Here is a 19,532-nt window from a genome sequence, read left to right as displayed (position 1 = left end):
GTCATTCATCAAGCTTCAGATTCATCATGTCTTTATTCTTTGAATACATATATAATTATATAATACACTGCATTGTCGTTCCTCGGCAAATATTTCAGCCAACTGTGAATAAAAAACAAAATGTAATCACACACAGGTAATAAATATTTTTCCCTTAAAAACATAAAAAGCATAGATACACACCACACAAACCCTATTTATAATTTCATGTACATAATCCCACGTTACAAAATAGTGCACTCCTTACAACACACGCTCACACCTGGTTGGTTTGCGTTCAACTTCTCAGACATATTCAGGCATGAAAATTCTCTGTATTTTTCGTATTTTCCGTATTTTTTTTATTTTCCGTATTTTTCCTTTTTTTTAATTTTTTTTTTTTTTAATTTAAAAAAAAAAAAATTCTTTTTTTTTTCCTAGTCATAGTTATAGTAAAATAGTTTTGGGGCCATGTTTGAATCCAATTTTAAGGCTCAGATAGCCCCAGATTGCACCAAATTGCACCCTTGAAAAAAAGAATTTCCGGGGGGGCATGCCCCCGGACTTCCCTAGAAGTCTTGGCGCTTTGCGCCTGCGAAACTTGGCGCTACGCGCCTGCGAAACTTGGCGCTACGCGCCTTCGAATTTTGTTTTCAGTATTTTTTTTTTTCAGTTTTCATGCCTGATATTTTAACTGGATACAAAAATTTGGAGTACAAACCAGCATCAGTTTTCATGCATACTAGTTTTATAATTTCTGTCTTCCATGCATTGGGAATGTAAGCATCAATGAGTGACATACACAGAGTCAATGACTGAGATTTATAGTGACACAAGAGACTACAGTCATACTGAGACACGGCAGTCCTTCTTACAGCTCATGTGCCTGTTACTGTTTCACACAGACAAGAGCAAAATGCACTAATGATTGAAGGAAGTATGTTGTACAACAACATTCTTTTACACTTTTATGTACATGAACAAATAATACCCATCTGATTAACTAGACGAGAAAGTCACTCTGTCAAGTTGCACAAAATCTTGTCATTTTCTAAAAGAAAGAGTAACACGTAGGCGCTGCTCCCAAGCTCTTTTCAGTTGCTTGTTTGTTGGAAGTTTATGTAGCCTGACAACTCTTCCTTCAATAATTTTTCCACGATAGTTATGGCAAATGACACAGTACTGCTTTCCACCACCACACACTCTGAGCGAGCTTTCTTTCAGTGCAGACGCCATGATGTAGAAGATACTGGAACTAACCCAGCGTTTCTCCTTCGTTGAAGAGCATGGAAAGATAACTCGTACTTGACTAGAAGTGAGAAAGAGCTATACTAATTATGCTTATACTGTCTTATACTGTTTAAAACGTTCGCCAGAGACGTTTCTGTTTAATTTTGGTAGCACCTATTTGAGCCTCGTGCTTTTGTGTTTCTTCATCTTGCCCTTTCTATTGTAATTCGGACTTGCGTACTTCTCTTTTTAACTGTCAATAGACACTATACAGTGTTCGATGAAACAACGCATCAGTTCAGGCGCAGTCAAGTCCAGACTAGCCCCTGTCAGTCACTCCAGTACACGCGTTCGGAATGCACGACATAGCGTGCTTGACTCGATACGGTTAGTTAAACACTTCCCCTCTGCCTTCAGGTAACTTGACACTGATAGCGCGGCGGGGAGGTAGCTCAGTTGGTAGCGCGCTGGCTTTGTAGCCAGTTGGTCGCTATCAGCATGGGTTCGATCCCCCCGTTTGGCGAGAGACTTATTTCTCGGAGTCAACTTTGTGCAGACTCTCTTCGGTGTCCGAACACCCCCGTGTGAACACATGCGCACGAAAAAATCCCACGTTCACAGCGAAAGACTCAGGGCTTGGAAAACACGAAGACACGCATGCATCATCTCTCGTCTCCGATTATAATGATCGTATTTCGATACTTTGACGAGACAAACCCAATGCTGGTGTGTCGAAGAAGACAGCCACAGCGGGCTTGTTCGAATCAAAGTATCACACCATAACTTCAACGTATTACCAATACCTGTCCCAATATAGACCAGTTGGTCTAAGAGGACGTTAAACCCTAAAAGTCAGTCACACTGATAGCCGAAGGCGCAGCTCCTTTGCCCAGTCCATAAAACAAGAGGCACATACAACACACGCACATGGGTAGAGGAGACGAAATAGGTGAATAAGAATAATCAGATATGTAATAGCTTTACTGCATTATAACAAACATTTAGGTGTTAATGCTGCTATTTTAAATTAAAGCCATGCTTTTGTTGTTTAAACTGTGGCGTCATTTTCTGGTTTTGTTTTTGTATCCGGGGTTGTAAGAATTTACATGACAAATACTGGCATGTGATCATGCAGCCGAGTTGCAATGAGAAAGGCAACACAGATTCAGGCAGTTCGAGTTCATCATTAAAATTGTCTTCTGTTGGTCTTTGGCATGGTGCGTGTCAAGACCTCACAGTCATGCTGGGAAGAAACCCTAGGTAGTGGAAGGTTACCGCTGTTCTCCCCTCACACTCTCTGTAACTCTCACGGTCCCTCTTTCTCCCCCCCTCCCTCTCTCTTATCTTATAATAAATTTAGAGTACAAATATATATCTCTCTTTCCCCCTATCTCGATTTCTCTCCCTTTCCCTCCTCTCTCTGTTTCCCTCTTTCCTCTATCAATAAATTTAGAATACGAAATTTGTTCTCTCTCTCTCTCTCTCTCTCTCTCTCTCTCTCTCTCTCTCTCTCTCTCTCTCTCTCTCTCTCTCTCTCTCTCTCTCTCTCTCTCTCTCTCTCTCTCTCTCTCTCTCTCTCTCTCTCTCTCTCTCTCTCTCTCTCTCTCTCTCTCTCTCTCTCTCTCTCTCTCTCTCTCTCTCTCTCTCTCTCTCTCTCTCTCTCTCTCTCTCTCTCTCTCTCTCTCTCTCTCTCTCTCTCTCTCTCTCTCTCTCTCTCTCTCTCTCTCTCTCTCTCTCTCTCTCTCTCTCTCTCTCTCTCTCTCTCTCTCTCTCTCTCTCTCTCTCTCTCTCTCTCTCTCTCTCTCTCTCTCTCTCTCTCTCTCTCTCCTGTTTAGAATGCAGTGAACGTTTCGACATTTATAATTGTTACAAAACATGTTTGGAAAAAGAGAAATACATTGAATTAATCGAAGATATTAAGTACAGAGTTGCTCTTACTCGTTTCCGCGCAGGAGTATCCGAAATCAACGCTCACAAGTTTCGGTACGCACCAAACCAAACGACAAGAAACTGTCCTCTCTGTACAGCTGATAAAGAAGATGAACACCATGTTGTATTTTTATGTCCCTTTTATCAAGACCTTCGAGCAAAGTATTTGACAATCTCGAACTCTAAGACGCTGCAACAACAACTTGTGTATTTCTGTGGCAGTAATGAGGATAATTTGATGAACAGCTTCAGCAGATTTGTGTTCTTCATGTTACAGAAGAGACGAACCCTTAGAAATCAGGTTCGGTGACATGTCATCAGGGTCTTAATGTATTTGTTGAATTTTATGCGTGACTATAATTTATAACTGTGCAGATACTATTGCTGTTATTTTAACCACTATTGTAAGGGGCTGTGGCCTGAGACAATTAAAGATTTGTTCTTGTTCTTGTTCTTGTTCTTGTTCTCTCTCTCTCTCTCTCTCTCTCTCTCTCTCTCTCTCTCTCTCTCTCTCTCATAATTTATTGATAGTGATACTAATAGTATTCCTTCTCCCCTCACGCTCTCTGTATCTCTCACGGTCCCTCTTTCTCCCCCCCCCCCCTCCTACCTCTCTCTCTTATCTTATAATACATTTCTCTCCTCTATCAATAAATTTAGAATACGATATTATCTCTCTGTGCCTCTCTCTCTTACTGTCGTTGCGCGCGCACGCTTATTACGAGGTAAGGGAGGTAGAGGTAGGGGGGGGGGGGGGGGGAAGAGGGAACGTGAGCTTGAGACGGAAAAAGTGAGGAGAGAATACTATAAATATATATTATGTAATAGAGAGAGAGAGAGAGAGCGAGAGAGATATAAAAGAAAGAGAGAGAGAGAGGGAGAGATAGAGAGAGAGAGAGAGAGAGAGAGAGAGAGAGAGAGAGAGAGAGAGAGAGAGAGAGAGGGAGAGAAAGAGAGAATATGTAAAGCGCTTAGAGAACGTCAAGCGCTATATAAATCTCCCATATAAATAAATAAAGGAGTGAGAGAATACTATAAATATATTATGGAAAAGAGAGAGAGAGAGAGAGAGAGAGAGAGAGAGAGAGAGAGAGAGAGACTGACACAGTTTAATTGAATATGGGCCTACAGCCCCTTTCAATGGGGGGTACACATAAATCACAGGAAAAAAATAGAAAACATGATATTTAAACGTATGCAAAATACACAGTGGTTTGTTCCAAGCTTTCCTCTATCAATAATCTAGCACATCAATGCTGCCTAATATATACATACAACCGAGAGAGAGAGAGAGAGAGAGAGAGAGAGAGAGAGAGAGAGAGAGAGAGAGAGAGAGAGAGAGAGAGAGAGAGAGAGAGAGAGAGAGAGAGAGAGATGTCTAATAAAGTTTGTTTTTAGGCCTGTATAATGTTTACTATTCACTTCACTATTGGTCATTCTTTGTAAAAGATTGTTTCTACTCAGTTATTTACTGTCAATGATGCTTGAGACACAAGAGAACGATTGCTGTTATTTTTAAATCTGCAGTGAGAACTTTTAGGTTGTGTGTAAAAAGTTGGTTCTGTACGTATATTCCATACGTTAAGTACCTTTGAATCTCAAACCGCTACTACTTGACAAAATGATGAGCCTTATTTACAAAAATAGTTCAAACTGTCTGTCTATGGATGTCTGAATTGATTGTGCTGTCCCGATATATACAGGTCGAAATAATATGGCCACCAACATCTCTATGTCTGTGTAATAAAACCTTGGAACCGCAGGCGACGTTAAGTACCGCTATGTCCGTACGGAAAGCACTAAGTACCGCTATGTCCGTACAGAAAGCACTAAGTACCGTTGGTCAAAACACCCGACTACTCCCAATTAGGGCTAGGTTTCTACTCAGTTATTTGCTGTCAATGATGCTTGAAATACAAGATAACGATTGCTGTTATTTTTAAATCTGCAGTGAGAATTTTTAGGTTGTGTGTAAAAAGTTGGTTCTGTACGTATATTTCATACGTTAAGTACCTTTGAAATTCAACCGCTACTACTTGACAAAATGATGAGCCTTATTTACGAAAATAAAGGATCGTAGTTCAAACTAACATGCCTACATATAAACAGCATAAACAACACACAAAAGTATTATGTACATGGGTTTTAACATCGCAGGTACTTAGCGCGGTACCTAGTGCAGCCAAGGTCTATGCACGGTACCTAAGGCCCTCTCATACGGACATGCCGGTACTTAGCGTCAGCCTCGCACACACACACACACACACACACACACACACACACACACACACACACAAACACCACAAATTCAAACAAAACTAAATAAAGTCTTTCCAAGTATACCACAGAGAGGACAACATACTACATCTTTTCACTTTTACTGCAGTTAAAAATCTGAAGAACAAAAGCCCTTTACTCTCCGAGAACTAAACAGAACAAAACTAATTAAGACCTGGTCTACTTTAAGACTTTACAAATGACTCACAGCAGGTCTGTGTATCCTCCAGAAAGCTCTCTCTTGACTGTCTAAAACAGCCTTGTCTGTGCGTTTTCTCTCTTTGGCAAGCCTGAAATTCGTAAAACACATGAAACCACTTGCTAATACCTGCTCTTTCTGGACAAGTTTTCATACTAAAAGCTATCAGCCAAAATATCACTTTGAATGTTTCACAAGCCACAACATGTAAATTTAAGATGCCAAAGTTAATCATGTATTACTAATCATTATGAACATAAAAGCATTTTAGGTTTGGCTATTTTTCAAGTAAATCTTATCTTGGTCTGTGATTGCCACCCCTTTTAACCAACAACCCACCTCCAGTCTGGAGGGAGTTACTAAATTAAGTAAGCATGATCCAGAACTGGGTAGGACAATTCAAATATATATGAATTATAAAGGTACAGTTGAACCTGTCTATAACAATCACTCAAGAGATCAACCAAAAGTGGTCCTGTGGACACGTGGTCGATATGGAAAGTCGAATTATATTAAAAAAAATATATATAAAAACTCGTTGGGGATCCTTTGGGGTGGTCATAATGGGTAGGTGGTCGTTATCAAGAGGTGGTGCTAATGCACTGAATGTATGCGCCTTAAAGGTCCTTGTCTACATTTTTATACCGAAATCGCCATTTGACCATTAAAATGCAGAGTCTATTATCTACAAATATCAACAATACACCCCCTTTCGATCAGGAAAGACGAAGCCAGTGTAGCCGTTTGAAAATTCATTGTAGTATTCCAGCGTAGTACTCATAGTAGGATATCCTTATTTGGAAAATGCCAAGCGCAAAACTCCTCTCAAATCCCGTGCATTTCGTGCGTTTAATAAAAAGTGTTGACAGCGCTCCAGTGTCAAACTGTTGCTGCACTTGTTTGGGCGTGGCTATAAGCATAGTGACATGAATTTGATTGGTCAGTATTTTTAGGCAAAGCACATGTTCTCAGCAAACAGAAAACAAAATATTGGAAGCGTGAGTCACGCTACCCAAAAATAAAATCTTTTTTTACATATATTTTTTTTTCTATAACTTTTTTCCCCATGGTTCATTCATCATCTGACATAACTTTTTAGCGAAATCTAACCATAAGATTATTGAAAAAAAGCAAAAATGTAGACGACCACCTTTAAAATATCAAAATTTAGAAACAACAACATGAAGACCAAATGCAATGATCTCATACCTGACTTGGTCCCTTGCTTGACATTCAATGAATTCTTTCTTGTCACACAGCATTTTCTGCAGTTTGTTCAAGGCCATCTGAAACAAATACAACTGCACTCTTCACTAAGTTACACACACACTTATTTCTTTTTTGTGTGAGGTAAACACCAAGAATGTATTAAATGATGTTCTTCTCTCTTTAAATTCAAATGCACATAAACACAAGAGAAAACCAAATTCAATAGCTACAAAATATTTAAACTAAAATTCTCCTTCCACATAATGTCAGTTCATCTACAAAAATCGATTTCATTCAAGCAGAATAGTTCAACACTTATCTGCTTAAATGTTGCGGGTATGTACTAGACTATTGTGTTGAGTTTGCATTGCAAGGTTTTACCTGTTCGTGCTCCTCAAGGCCGTGTTTCTGTTTATTTCTCATCGACCTCTTCGTAAGGTGGATAGCTGGAAAAAAAATATATTCTCAGTACAACATAGCTCAAAATATTATTTTTGTTGTTGCTGGCAGCTGACATTAAAAGACAATAAACATCAACTAAAACTAGAATATTTGACTGACAAAGTGACATGCTGCTCTTTTTTCATTTCGTACTTCAATAACATATTCTCCCAGCAGAACTTCCTTGATTCACTTATTTTCCCCACGGATTCATACAAGCAAAAATTAACATTCATTTTTTTGGTTTAAATCCACAAGAAGTATGATTTTCAAGTGAAAACCGCAGTCACAGTAGGTGTTCAAGTGCAAGATCACACTCAGCAAGTCAATTGTACAGAAACTTGAACTTATAGACCCACACATTCACCTGCAATGTAAACATTAATAGGATTATGTACATGGCCTTGGATGGGCTGCAAATATTCTGACGAAGAAGAAGGAAGAAGAAGTTTACCATAAGCAACATTATCCGGATCAAGGTCTTGGGAAGGCCAGTAATGAGGGTTCTGCAACAAAACAAAACAAATAAATTTAAACAATCAATTCAACAGTGTTGTCTAATATCATCTAACACGACACATGAAAAGCCATCAGCACTGATGCAGTAGTGCTCAACATCTGGGGTCTACTGCATAACAATTCATACAAAGTTGATGAACATACCTTTCAAAATCAATGGAAACACTTCTTTTCTGGTCTTTTTGTGTGATTCTTGCTATACAAATACTCCAGAATTTGGTCACATTTAAAGCAGATTGCTGCAAATTTTTCACTGAAATGGAAGGCAGGTGCCACATACCATGTGAAAAGGCCAAATGATTCATTCAGTGTGTACACTGTACACTCAAGATTGCCTTATTCCTATGTTCTGTTGATACTTTTCCACTCACCCATGTCCTCCTATCTAACAAGTGTATAACCTTGCTACTGACCTGGAAGCGATACAGTGAGTTGTCATCTTTGACGGTGAGCACCTTTGTGTCAGTAACGGGGAAAATGTAGCCATACTGACAGAAGAGACATGCTAGATGCTGAGCTTCTTCCTCAGACACGCTCAAGCGTCGTTTTAACCACATGATGAAATCCTCACCTGGTCAAAGTAAACAGCAGTGATGTATATGTATTCATAATATCAGCAGGGAAAATGGAACGTTGTAATAATTATCCAAACACACACGGGTACATACTTGCATGCACACACACACCTAAACCTACAACTCCTAGACTAAATTTACATTAACCACCATTATAAGCATTAATAAGCATTATTTTCTTACCTGCACCACAACTCCTTAACTATAACATTGACAATAAGCATTATTTTGTTACCTGCACCTAAGTATGTACCAGATTTTACATGTACAAATACATGTATCATGAATACTAAATGCAACTTAGGCTTTCTTTCTTTATTTGGTGTTTAACGTCGTTTTCAACCACGAAGGTTATATCGCGACGGGGAAAGGGGGGGAGGGGAGATGGGATAGAGCCACTTGTTAATTGTTTCTTGTTCACAAAAGCACTAATCAAAAAATTGCTCCAGGGGCTTGCAACGTAGTACAATATATGACCTTACTGGGAGAATGCAAGTTTCCAGTACAAAGGACTTAACATTTCTTACATACTGCTTGACTAAAATCTTTACAAACATTGACTATATTCTATATACAAGAAACACTTAACAAGGGTAAAAGGAGAAACAGAATCCGTCAGTCGCCTCTTACGACATGCTGGAGAGCATCGGGTAAATTCTTCCCCCAACCCGCGGGGGGTAACTTAGGCTTAAAACATCATTGACAGAAGCATTTTATTCCAAATGATCTATTGTAGTTTGTACTGCTCAGATTTATAGACTATACTATTTTCAGATAGCTGAAACTTGAAAAGTGTACTGTGTCACTGTACATGTAACTGCTTTTCAAGTGTAACTGTATGTAACCGAGTGCCGAAACACTACGATCACCTCGGGAGGCGAAATGCAATCAAACAGGATTGAAAATGTTAGGGCTAATTTCTTAGCACTATAAAAACTGTTATGCAAACCCGAAGGTTTCCATGAACATACAGACAATCGGAAACTGACCAGACCCCATCACAAACAGAATTGCACAATCCAGAGGTGTTGACTTAAAGGCCAACAACTCTGGTGCAGAGTCTGCTGTGAAAGGAGCAGTAGCCTCCCCTGTCACATGTAAAAGATATTACAGTGGACCCTGACCCTCCCCCCTTTACAGACCTCAAACATTTGATAAAGTCAGGTCATCAAAAGAAAGGTTATGAACAGAATATCTGAGAACACAGGGTCATAACAGAAAAATAGTTTTTTAAGGGGGGTCTGGTCTGGTCTGGGGTTCCTCAGTATGTGGGGCGCTGCACAAATGGCGACTCAGGTGGTTGTATTGTATTGTATAGTATAAATCTACAGAGAGTATTTTGAGACATTACCTGTGAACACAGCTGGTATTATGGAAAGGAAGCTTTTCTGGCTTTTCACTGGCACTCCTTTCTGTGCATGTTGCATTTCTTGTATCAAGCGTTCCATCTGAAAACACATAAAGATGAGAGGCTGTCATCAAAGCGCTCTAAAAAATGACACTGTCACAGTCTGATACACAGTTAAAGAACTGTCACAACACATTCCTGGCTTGTCAGACAAATAAGTAGAGACAAATAAGTAGCAGCAAAGTGGTCTTCCCAAAGAAAAGTTATTTTCAATAAACAGTCAAACAAGCGTAAATCCATGGCTTGTCATAATATTGGACATATAGTTTTTGGTCCTCACAAAGAACAATGATTTTTGACACACGGTCAGACAGGCGCAATGGCCAAGTGGATAAGACACCGGCCTCCCATTGCGGTAGGTTGAGTGTTTGAATCCAGGTGCGCCTGGTTAGTTAAGATCGGAAATTTTTCCAATCTCCCAGGTCAACTTATGTGCATGGCAGACCTGCAAGTGCCTTTAAATCCCCTTCATGTGTAAACGCAAGCATAAGACAAAAGTGCGCACGGAAAAGATCCTGTTATCCATGACTGTTTTGGATGGGTTATAGAAACAGGAAAATACCAAGCACCATGCATTCCCTGAAATTGGCGTATGGCTGCCTAAATGGAGGGCTAAAAATGGTCATGCACATAAAAATACACTCGTGCAAAAAACACAAGTATACAAATGAGTTTCAGTCCATGAGCTTAGAAGAAGAAAAGAAGATACACACACAAGTCATGGCTTGTCAGACAAATAAGTAGTACATGTAAGAAGATTTCTGGTCTTCACAAAGAGAAATGATTTTTGATAAACAATAAAAGATACCTGCTAACTCCAAGGGTCATGGCCTGTTAGGCATATGATTTTTGGTCCTCACAAAGAAAAATGATTTTTGATACACAGTCAAAGAAACGTAACAACAAGCGTCATGGCTTGTGAGACATGTAAGTAGCAAGCAGGTTTCTGGTCCCCACAAATAACAATTATTTATGATTAACAGCCAAAGAAAGGTCACAACAAGGGTAATTGCTTGTCAGACATTTCAGCAGGCGAAGAATATTTCTGGTCCTTACAAAAAACAATGGCTTCTGAATCAAAGTCTAACAAACATCGCAACAAAGATCAATGGCTTGGCACAATGATTTAACATCCCAGTATGGTTACACTTCATACTGCATCCATTGTTCTGACCTTCACATGGCCACAGTGAGTCCTGGTATCAGCGGTTATTTCTATTACTCGCACTGATTGCTCCATTTCCTTTTCTCTCTCTTTCTCTGTCTGTCCTCTTTCAAACATAACTTTTCTCGGCCACTCAAAAGAGTCAACAATACCTTATTCTCTGTCAAAGTAAATTCCATTCTCTCTCCTTCTCAGCTTTCTTTGTATGCTACAGTTTTGTCTCTCCGTTCTCCTCCCCCTCCAACAGACATGGTATAAGAACACTCCAGCCAAATCCATTGATCCAATTAACGGCTGCAAAAAAGAAGTTACTCGACCACAAATGTACTCCATCAACACAGCCGGATAATCCATCTCATCACAAAGGAAGTCAGCACTAATTCTAATTACAACATCCAGAGATACAGAAAACAAAAATGAAATACTTCCTCTGTTATCACAGAACACTTGACCCGCTCGCCCCTTCACTGTCACAGTACTCCAACAAAATAAAGGGAGAGAGCAAGGAAGAGAGAGGGGGGAGGGCACATAAACAAAACTGATGATGGACGTTACAGGAAGCGACTGAAGCTATCAGTCTAAGCGGATAGATATATCCGAACCTGGTCAGATAGAGCCATATGAGTGGGAGACAATAAACTGTTCTGAAAGTAACCTTCGGTGTTTCAAATAAAAATATAAGTGACAGCTGCAAAATCAATTCTCCCAATTAGCAAGAAATCGCAAAGGACCATCAGGGATAAGGTCAGAGTGACTTATGTTCAGTGCGTGTGTAAGAACGCAACTTCTGACTGCCGGCCAGAGTCTGACAAGTGGACATCAATATATTGTTCAGGCAAAGAAACTCAGAACAGTGCACCAGCTAGTTCACACTGGTTGCACAGTGAATCGCCAGGAAGCCAGCTGTTTACTTTACTTTCTTTACTTTATTTGGTGTTTAACGTCGTTTTCAACCACGAGGGTTATATCACGACAGGGAAGCCAGCTGTGAGTCTGTTGAATAATACATAAGGGGACTGTTCCACTTGTGCTACGATATACAGAGGAGTCATTAGGGATTTCAAGCTTTATGATTTCCTTACTTGCTACCACATTCCTTAATCTTGGTGTTCTCTGTATAATTTGAACCTATGGCAGATACTCTAGGGTGTTCTCTGTATAATGTGAGACGTACAGCAGATGCTCAAAGACTCCTGTATGCAATCCTCTGAGTGCAGTTCTTGCTTTCCTGTTTCCATTCCTTAATTTCTTTCGAAAATGATCAAATTGCAACCAAAAGTGAAGAGTTTTGCTATATCTGGCTCACAAATGCTTGCTTAGGGACCACTTCTGCGTAAACTGCATAAACGTAACTGTTTCTCAAAGACAGACAGAAAGAAAAAAAATCCACACAATCTGCAAATGTGTACTATTTGTGGAAAGGTCACTTGCTGTTGTGTTGAAAATTACCCTCTACCCTCTGTAAACAGGTATGAGTAAAACTAACTAATTCAGTAACTGTGTGTGTGTGCATATCATATGCCTATTTGTTTGCATGTGTTTTACTGACCACGTACAATTTATTTCAGCTGTAACTGACCCAGGCTAATATGCAATTTGGACAATTGAATCTCTTACGAACAAAATTTTGCTAAGAACAAGATGGGTGATACTGATCCCAGCTTTAAACTGAAACATCTTCTATCAACAGAAATGACCAAATGAGACAGCGCATTACACAACTCCATGACTTTGACAGACCCAGAAAAGGGGGCAAGGAAGGATTAAGCTAGTCGATACACATTTAATAACCCAGTCACAGCAGCAAGGGCAACCAAGCTGGGAAGGAAAAGCAGCGCAGACTGCGTCACAGGCGGCCAGTTTGCTCAGGAGTGCCGCCAGAGTGACGATTGGAACTGATCAATCATATCAGTACATCACTGGGCACTGGCAGCTCTCGGCTGATCACGCACTCTACAGCTCTTCAGCTGATCATGCACACAGGCCTCAATCACCTCTCCCTGATTGAGCTGGCCAGTCAGCGGCCACTGTGCCTGACACCAGACACCCTCAGCAGGAACAAAGGGCCAGAGCTGTGTTAGTCACAGCCAGCCACTCAATGACTGTCTCGCTAACACGTGCAGCAGGATATCCGCTTGTTAGTGTTACAGACATTCATCTGTCTGTTGCTTTCAAACACAAATCTACAATACAAGCCGTGTGAAGACATCAAAACATTTAGCCAATGTGTCAATAAATTGTGTTATACATCATCACCCTCCCAGCCTATCTGAAACTTGTAGTTAGATCTTATTTGACAAAATGTAAAAAGCAGGCAGGCTATCTCAGTATCTGGTAATGTTAGAGATATTCATCTGTCCGCTGGTTTCAAACACAAATCTACATACAGGAAATGATTCATGACTATAGCTTTCAGGATTCAATAAAAGCATGGTATATCAATTGTGATAGCACTTAGCAGTTACACATTGTGAAAAGATGATGTTAAGAAATAACTCTGTAGCGTACTTTGTATGGGAATGCGAGAGTGAATACTCTTGCTTTTACTTAAATTGAGCGAGTCAAACTTTTCCACATGACATTATAGGCCAGTCACTAGCAAGGGTTGTGTCTGTAACATGTGGATAAGGAGCACATGCAGAAAGCTGTCCTCACTAAAAGCAGTCACTTTTTCACAACCCATACAACCCAGAGTTACATTGTATTTACAGAGTTCTTCTATTACTTTCACTTTTGATCCTTTCACGAATGTTCCCTTTTGCTACCCACAGCAAATCCTGCCCTACCCAGAACAAACCCTTCATTAAGCTTACTCACAGCAAACCCTGAAGGTACCCCCCAGTGCCCATACCATTTTCACCCCTCCTGTCATTTTGCCCACCACTGTAACACAACCCTCAATTCCACTAGTCAGCACCACAGGCCCCCAGAGCCCCAGTCTACTGTGGCAGCAAAACTGCCTGCAAGTACAGTATTAGCTTGACTGCAGCTTGCGCCAGTCTTGTCCCCAAACATCACACTGGTCAATACCACTCCTTGAGTACTTCTCCTTCAAACAGTGAAGGAAAAAAGCGAATGACGTCAAGCAGTAAAGGCTAATCAATGAACGTTTAGGACTTCCATCAATTCTTTCTCCTATTCTGGGATCTTGGAACAAAAAGCCTACAACTGTTTTGCAAACTGAACATGCATGAATGCAGGTTTAAGCCAGTAACTGAAATGAATTTCGTCTCCCTTGAGACTAATGGATTAAATAAGCTAAATGCATAAGGCCACCTGATCGACCGTTTGTAAAGGTTAAGACCCACTGTGCGCAAACACACAGCCTTCACAACAATTCTTACCTAATATTACAACCCTTTGCAAAGGCTGAAAGAACCTGCGAATCATAAACAGTTACTGACAAAACAGGAAAAATGTGCACCTCATCATGAATATATTATTATACCTTGATACATGAAAAAAGTTGCAAAATCTACAGTTCTTAATTGTGTTTCAAACAGCACAACACAGAACATTCTCAAACTAAACTATGACAAAAAATGTCAGCCTAAAAATACCTGCATGCCTTCAAGTTCAAAGCACAACTTTTAACAAGAAGAGCAATTAAATATTTTGTCGACTCCTCTTCGCAGTGGGAAGGGGCAGCTGCAAGGTTGGATTAATATGACCTTGACAGATGCTGGAGGTCAATCAACTTGTTGAGGGTCATCTGAGAAGCTTTATTAACCTAGCCTAACCTACAAAGTTCCAGCTTCAGAAACATGTCAGAAAATGAACATTTCTCCATGTGACCTCAAAATGTGACTTTGGTTAACAAGATTTTTGCTCATGTCTGCTGAACCCTGAAAGTGAAAGTGTGTGAAGTGTCGAAGCTCCTAAGATGGTTGCATGGATGCTTCAAAGCTCTAGCTCCCAAAAACATTGGAGAAAATATCGATTTTTTTTTAACCTGAACTTGACCTCTCTGTGACCTTAAATGTAGACAAGGGTCATCATGTCAGGAGGTCAATGAAACCTAAAAGTAATTGTGACATTCTATAGCTCTAGCTTCAAAAAGGTTCCCAAAAAATATGTAAAAAAAAAAGGTGTTCCAAGCTTGACTTTAAAGTTAGCATTGTGTTAACCACACTTTCACTTTGACTGGAGGTCATGTTACCCTGAAAGTGTTTAAAGCTTCGAAACCCAAGCTCCATAAGGCATAAACACTTAACAAATCTCAATGTAACACTGTATGTATTTGTTTTGACCGGCAAGCCAAAGACTGCTGAAATCCATGACAGAGACACACAGATAGACTACATGCAAACACATCCATACACATATGTGCACACACACACACGAACATACAGGGGACTGACCTAAAACAAAAAGTGCATCTTAACACCCCCACCTCCTAGAAGAACATGATCTAGTCCTGGCATTATGAATGTCAGGGAATCTTGCATGTCATTCCTAATCTTAGCGCAATTGAATTAGGCATAAGAATTCAGTATTTCTGGATCAGTGGATGTTTCTTCTATCCCTTTATCCATGTTATAGCTGTGCATATATGTATATAATCGTTAGATGTACAGATAAAGAAACATGAAAATGACAGTAGTGGTAGATAGAGGTCTATTGTGTTCTGTGGTGACAGGAAAGGATATAATATATCACAAGAACATATGTGCTCATCTGTCTGTGTGTGCACCTTTAACTTTCTAGAAATAAATGAATTTAGGGGAAAATACTACCAACAATATAACATACTAGAATGAATACCCGCTTCGCCGGGTACCCGGCTTCGCCGGAAAGAAGTAGAGCCAAATGATACCCGGCTTTGCCGGGAAGAAGTAGAGCCGAAAACCCGGCTTTGCCGGGAAGAAGTAGAAAAATACCCGGTTTTGCCGGGATGAAAGCGTTGTAGACAGTGACCTTCTAAAAATAGTAACGGGAATATCCGGCTTCGCCGGGATGAAAGCGTTGTGGACAGTGACCTTCTAAAAATAGTAACGGGAATATGGATTGACGCCACACGAAGGAAGGGAGATAAACGGAAAACACAAGAGAAGATAAGGAAGAGTTACTGGGAATGGATCTGGGAAGATGAACAGAAAAACCAAAACCAAAACCAAGAGCACGTGTTGAAAATTCTCATCGACCAGGTTGTGTCCGGGGTCTACCTGAATATACCCACCAAATTTGAAGCAGATCCATCGAGAACTTTGGCCGTGCATCGCGAACACACACACACACAGACACAAGCCGTATCTATATATATACGACTTGTGACTGTGTGTGTGTCTGTGTGTCTGTGTGTTCGCGATGCACGGCCTATATCGCTGGCGAATTCGGATCGCTTCCTCCCAGTGAAAAGCTAGTACTACGTAGTAGCAACAAGAGTCGCGCTTGTGGTCCAAGTTGAGGAATGTATCCAAGTTGTGGAATGTGTCCAAGATGTGGAATGTGTCCAAGTTGTGGTATGTGTCCAAGATGTGGTAGACTTATTGTGTCCAAGTTGTGGTATGTGTCCAAGATGTGGTTTGTTTGTTTGTTTGCTTAACGCCCAGCCGACCACGAAGGGCAATATCAGGGCGGTGCTACTTTGACATTTAACGTGCGCCACACACAAGACAGAAGTCGCAGCACAGGCTTCATGTCTCACCCTGCAGTCACATTCTTCTTCTTCTTCGTTCGTGGGCTGAAACTCCCACGTACACTCGTGTTTTTGGCACGAGTGGAATTTAACATGTATGACCGTTTTTTAACCCGCCATTTAGGCAGCCATACGCCGTTTTCGGAGGAAGCATGCTGGGTATTTTCGTGTTTCTATAACCCACCGAACTCTGACATGGATTACAGGATCTTTTTCGTGCGCACTTGGTTTTGTGCTTGCGTGTACACACGGGGGTGTTCGGACACCGAGGAGAGTTTGCACACAAAGTTGACTCTGAGAAATAAATCTCCCGCCGAACGTGGGGACGAACTCACGCTGACAGCGGCCAACTGGATACAAATCCCGCTACCGACAGAGCTACATCCCCGCCCGTCACATTATTCTGACACCGGACCAACCAGTCCTAGCACTAACCCCATAATGCCGGACGCCAGGCGGAGCAGCCACTAATTGCCAATTTTAAAGTCTTAGGTATGACCCGGCCGGGGTTCGAACCCACGACCTCCCGATCACGGGGCGGACGCCTTACCACTAAGGCCAACCGTGCCGGTCCCAAGATGTGGTAATGTGTCCAAGATGTGGTAATGTGTCCAAGTTGTGGTATGTGTCCAAGATGTGGTATGTGTCCAAGATGTGGTATGTGTCCAAGTTGTGGTATGTGTCCAAGTTGTGGAATGTGTCCAAGATGTGGTAATGTGTCCAAGTTGTGGTATGTGTCCAAGTTGTGGTATGTGTACGTCCAAGCTGTGGTCTGTGTCCAAGTTGTGGTATGTGTCCAAGATATTGATTGATTGAAGATGTGGTATGTGTCCAAGTTGAGGTACAGTGGAACCCCCCTTTTAAGACCTCCAAAAATCTGAGAAAATCAGGTCTTAAAAAGGAGGGAGTCTTAAAATGGGGGTGATTTTGCAGAGGTTATGAACAGAAAGTCTGAGAAAACAAGGTCTTAAAAAGTAGGGAATCTTAAATTGGGGGGTCTTAAAAGGGGGTTCCACGGTATGTGTCCAAGTTGTGGTATGTGTCCAAGTTGTGGTATGTGTCCAAGATGTGGTATGTGTCCAAGTTGTGGTATGTGTCCAAGTTGTGGTATGTGTCCAAGACGTGGTAATGTGTTGAAGTTGTGGTATGTGTCCAAGTTGTGGAATGTGATGGGACAATAAAGAAATGAAAAAAAAATCTAATAGATTCATTGACTTTGGGGTAGCGCGACTCTGTTGTTGCTAGCTTTCCACTGGGAGGAAGCGACCCGAATTTCCCAGCGATGGGACAATAAAGAAAAGAAAAAAAAAATCCCATAGATCCCTTGACTTTGGGGTAGCGCGACTTTGTTGCTGCTAGCTTTTCACTGGGAGGAAGTGACCCGAATTTCCCAGCGATGGGACAATAAAGAAAAGAAGAAAAAAATCCCATAGATCCCTTGACTTTGGGGTAGCGCGACTTTGTTGCTGCTAGCTTTCCACTGGGAGGAAGTGACCCGAATTTCCCAGCGACGGGACAATCTAGTAATGAAAAAAAAATTTATGAACATAAACAGTCGCGCTACCCCAAAAATCAAGGGATTTTGTTTTTGTGCCTTGACTTTGGAGATGACAAGAAAATATCGGGAGCATTAACGTGATTTGTAAAAAAAATTACTAATCACGGGGCGCGCAGACCCTTGATTTTAACCCCCAGGCTCAAAACTGTAAGGTTCAGCAGCTAAAGTTGCTTCACTGTTTGTGACGTCATCGGAATTTTACCCAGAATTCACCACTTCCGTACTCTCGCGGACGTTCGCGATACAATGGCCGCCAGATCGGAACGCGAAAACGCCTCGAGCCACAAAATTCGTCGGATTATGGCCCAAAACGATTCCGAAATAAACTAAACCCTGTGAGGGAAGGTGAGAAAACAATTTCCTACAGCATGCATATATGCCTGGTTAACCTAAGTCACGCCAAAACGCAAATGAACGCGTTTTTGACACCAAAAAAAGCCTGTTAGTGTTAAGGTCCTTTAAGCATAACAAGTCGTTTTACATACCTTTGAAGTCGTGGAATGAATTGTACGGATACTTTTCGTTTACATGTGTTTTGAAGGAAAACATCAACAAAGCCGCCATTTCAAAGGAAGGATGCAACTCTGTCAGACTCTGTCGATATTTCGTATGCATTTTCTCATCATTTTTTTCGATCAAATGACCGAAATATTTAATTCTGCGTAAGTTCAGAGCTCAATCTGTCAAATAATTTCACAATAAGTATTCTTTGGTTTGATTAAAGGGACTTGTATGCAAAATAAGCCCAAAAAAACATTGGACTGTGAGCTATGAATTTATCAAGCTAAAGTTCAACATTACTAATATCTTTAACATAGTTTTCGTGTCTCAGTTATTTCCTTTAATGACTTTAAGGTGCAATATTACAACATGTATTATAATTAGTCCTTAATGAAATGAAGAGCCATGGTTTCACATGATGTCTTTTTACTGTTGTTGTTTAATTATGTTATACTGTGCCTGTAAGTGTACTGTAATGGTACCTGCAATGGAATAAAGGCTATAAAGTGTGGATTCGGCTGATATCCACGCATAAGACAACAGGAGCCCATACAGTACATGTGTATACATTAAAAGTACGCGTGTATTGTATTTTATCACAAATTTACAAAGACAGTCTCACAGTCGGAATCTAGGAATAAGATGTCCATTCATTTCTTGCCATCCACAAACTTACCTTCCTATACACCATGTGTCGCGGCATGTGGTCTAAATCCGTATCCATAATGTGAAAGCTGATGGTCATTCTTGCAAGAAAAAAGTGTGAGCATAGCCTGAAGAATCAGTGCATATTCCGAGCTGATCGTCTTGCTTCTTTCCTCATCTTTCTCTTTGGCTCAGTCTTAGACTGAGTTTAGTCAAGGAAGCTCCGCTCATCCGGCCTTCGGAACGACCTTCAGGTCAA

At 40.8% G+C, this 19,532-nt stretch overlaps 1 protein-coding gene across 3 annotated transcripts in view; it reads right to left on the bottom strand.

Moving 5' to 3' along the window:
• Positions 1-19,513, bottom strand: part of LOC138959237 (regulator of G-protein signaling 7-like) — a 59,675-nt gene extending 40,162 nt beyond the window's left edge. For 2 of the 3 annotated variants that reach the window (XM_070330635.1, XM_070330638.1), the window contains exons 1-7: positions 19,305-19,513; positions 9,710-9,806; positions 8,197-8,354; positions 7,719-7,770; positions 7,205-7,269; positions 6,824-6,900; positions 5,624-5,705 (exon numbers count right to left, since the gene is read on the bottom strand). In XM_070330635.1, coding sequence (XP_070186736.1) covers positions 5,624-5,705; positions 6,824-6,900; positions 7,205-7,269; positions 7,719-7,770; positions 8,197-8,354; positions 9,710-9,806; positions 19,305-19,373 — 600 coding nt within the window. In that variant the 5' untranslated portion in view covers positions 19,374-19,513. Of the gene's footprint in view, positions 1-5,623; positions 5,706-6,823; positions 6,901-7,204; positions 7,270-7,718; positions 7,771-8,196; positions 8,355-9,709; positions 9,807-11,083; positions 11,218-19,304 lie in introns of those variants that run through there. The other variant, XM_070330636.1, reaches the window with a different exon arrangement.
• Between the last annotated feature and the right edge of the window lie 19 nt (positions 19,514-19,532).

The sequence above is a fragment of the Littorina saxatilis genome, linkage group LG2 (genome assembly GCF_037325665.1).
Source record: "Littorina saxatilis isolate snail1 linkage group LG2, US_GU_Lsax_2.0, whole genome shotgun sequence".
Lineage (NCBI taxonomy): Eukaryota > Metazoa > Mollusca > Gastropoda > Littorinimorpha > Littorinidae > Littorina > Littorina saxatilis.
Note: the sequence above shows the minus strand (reverse complement) of the source record. Positions and strands in the feature narration are given on the sequence as shown.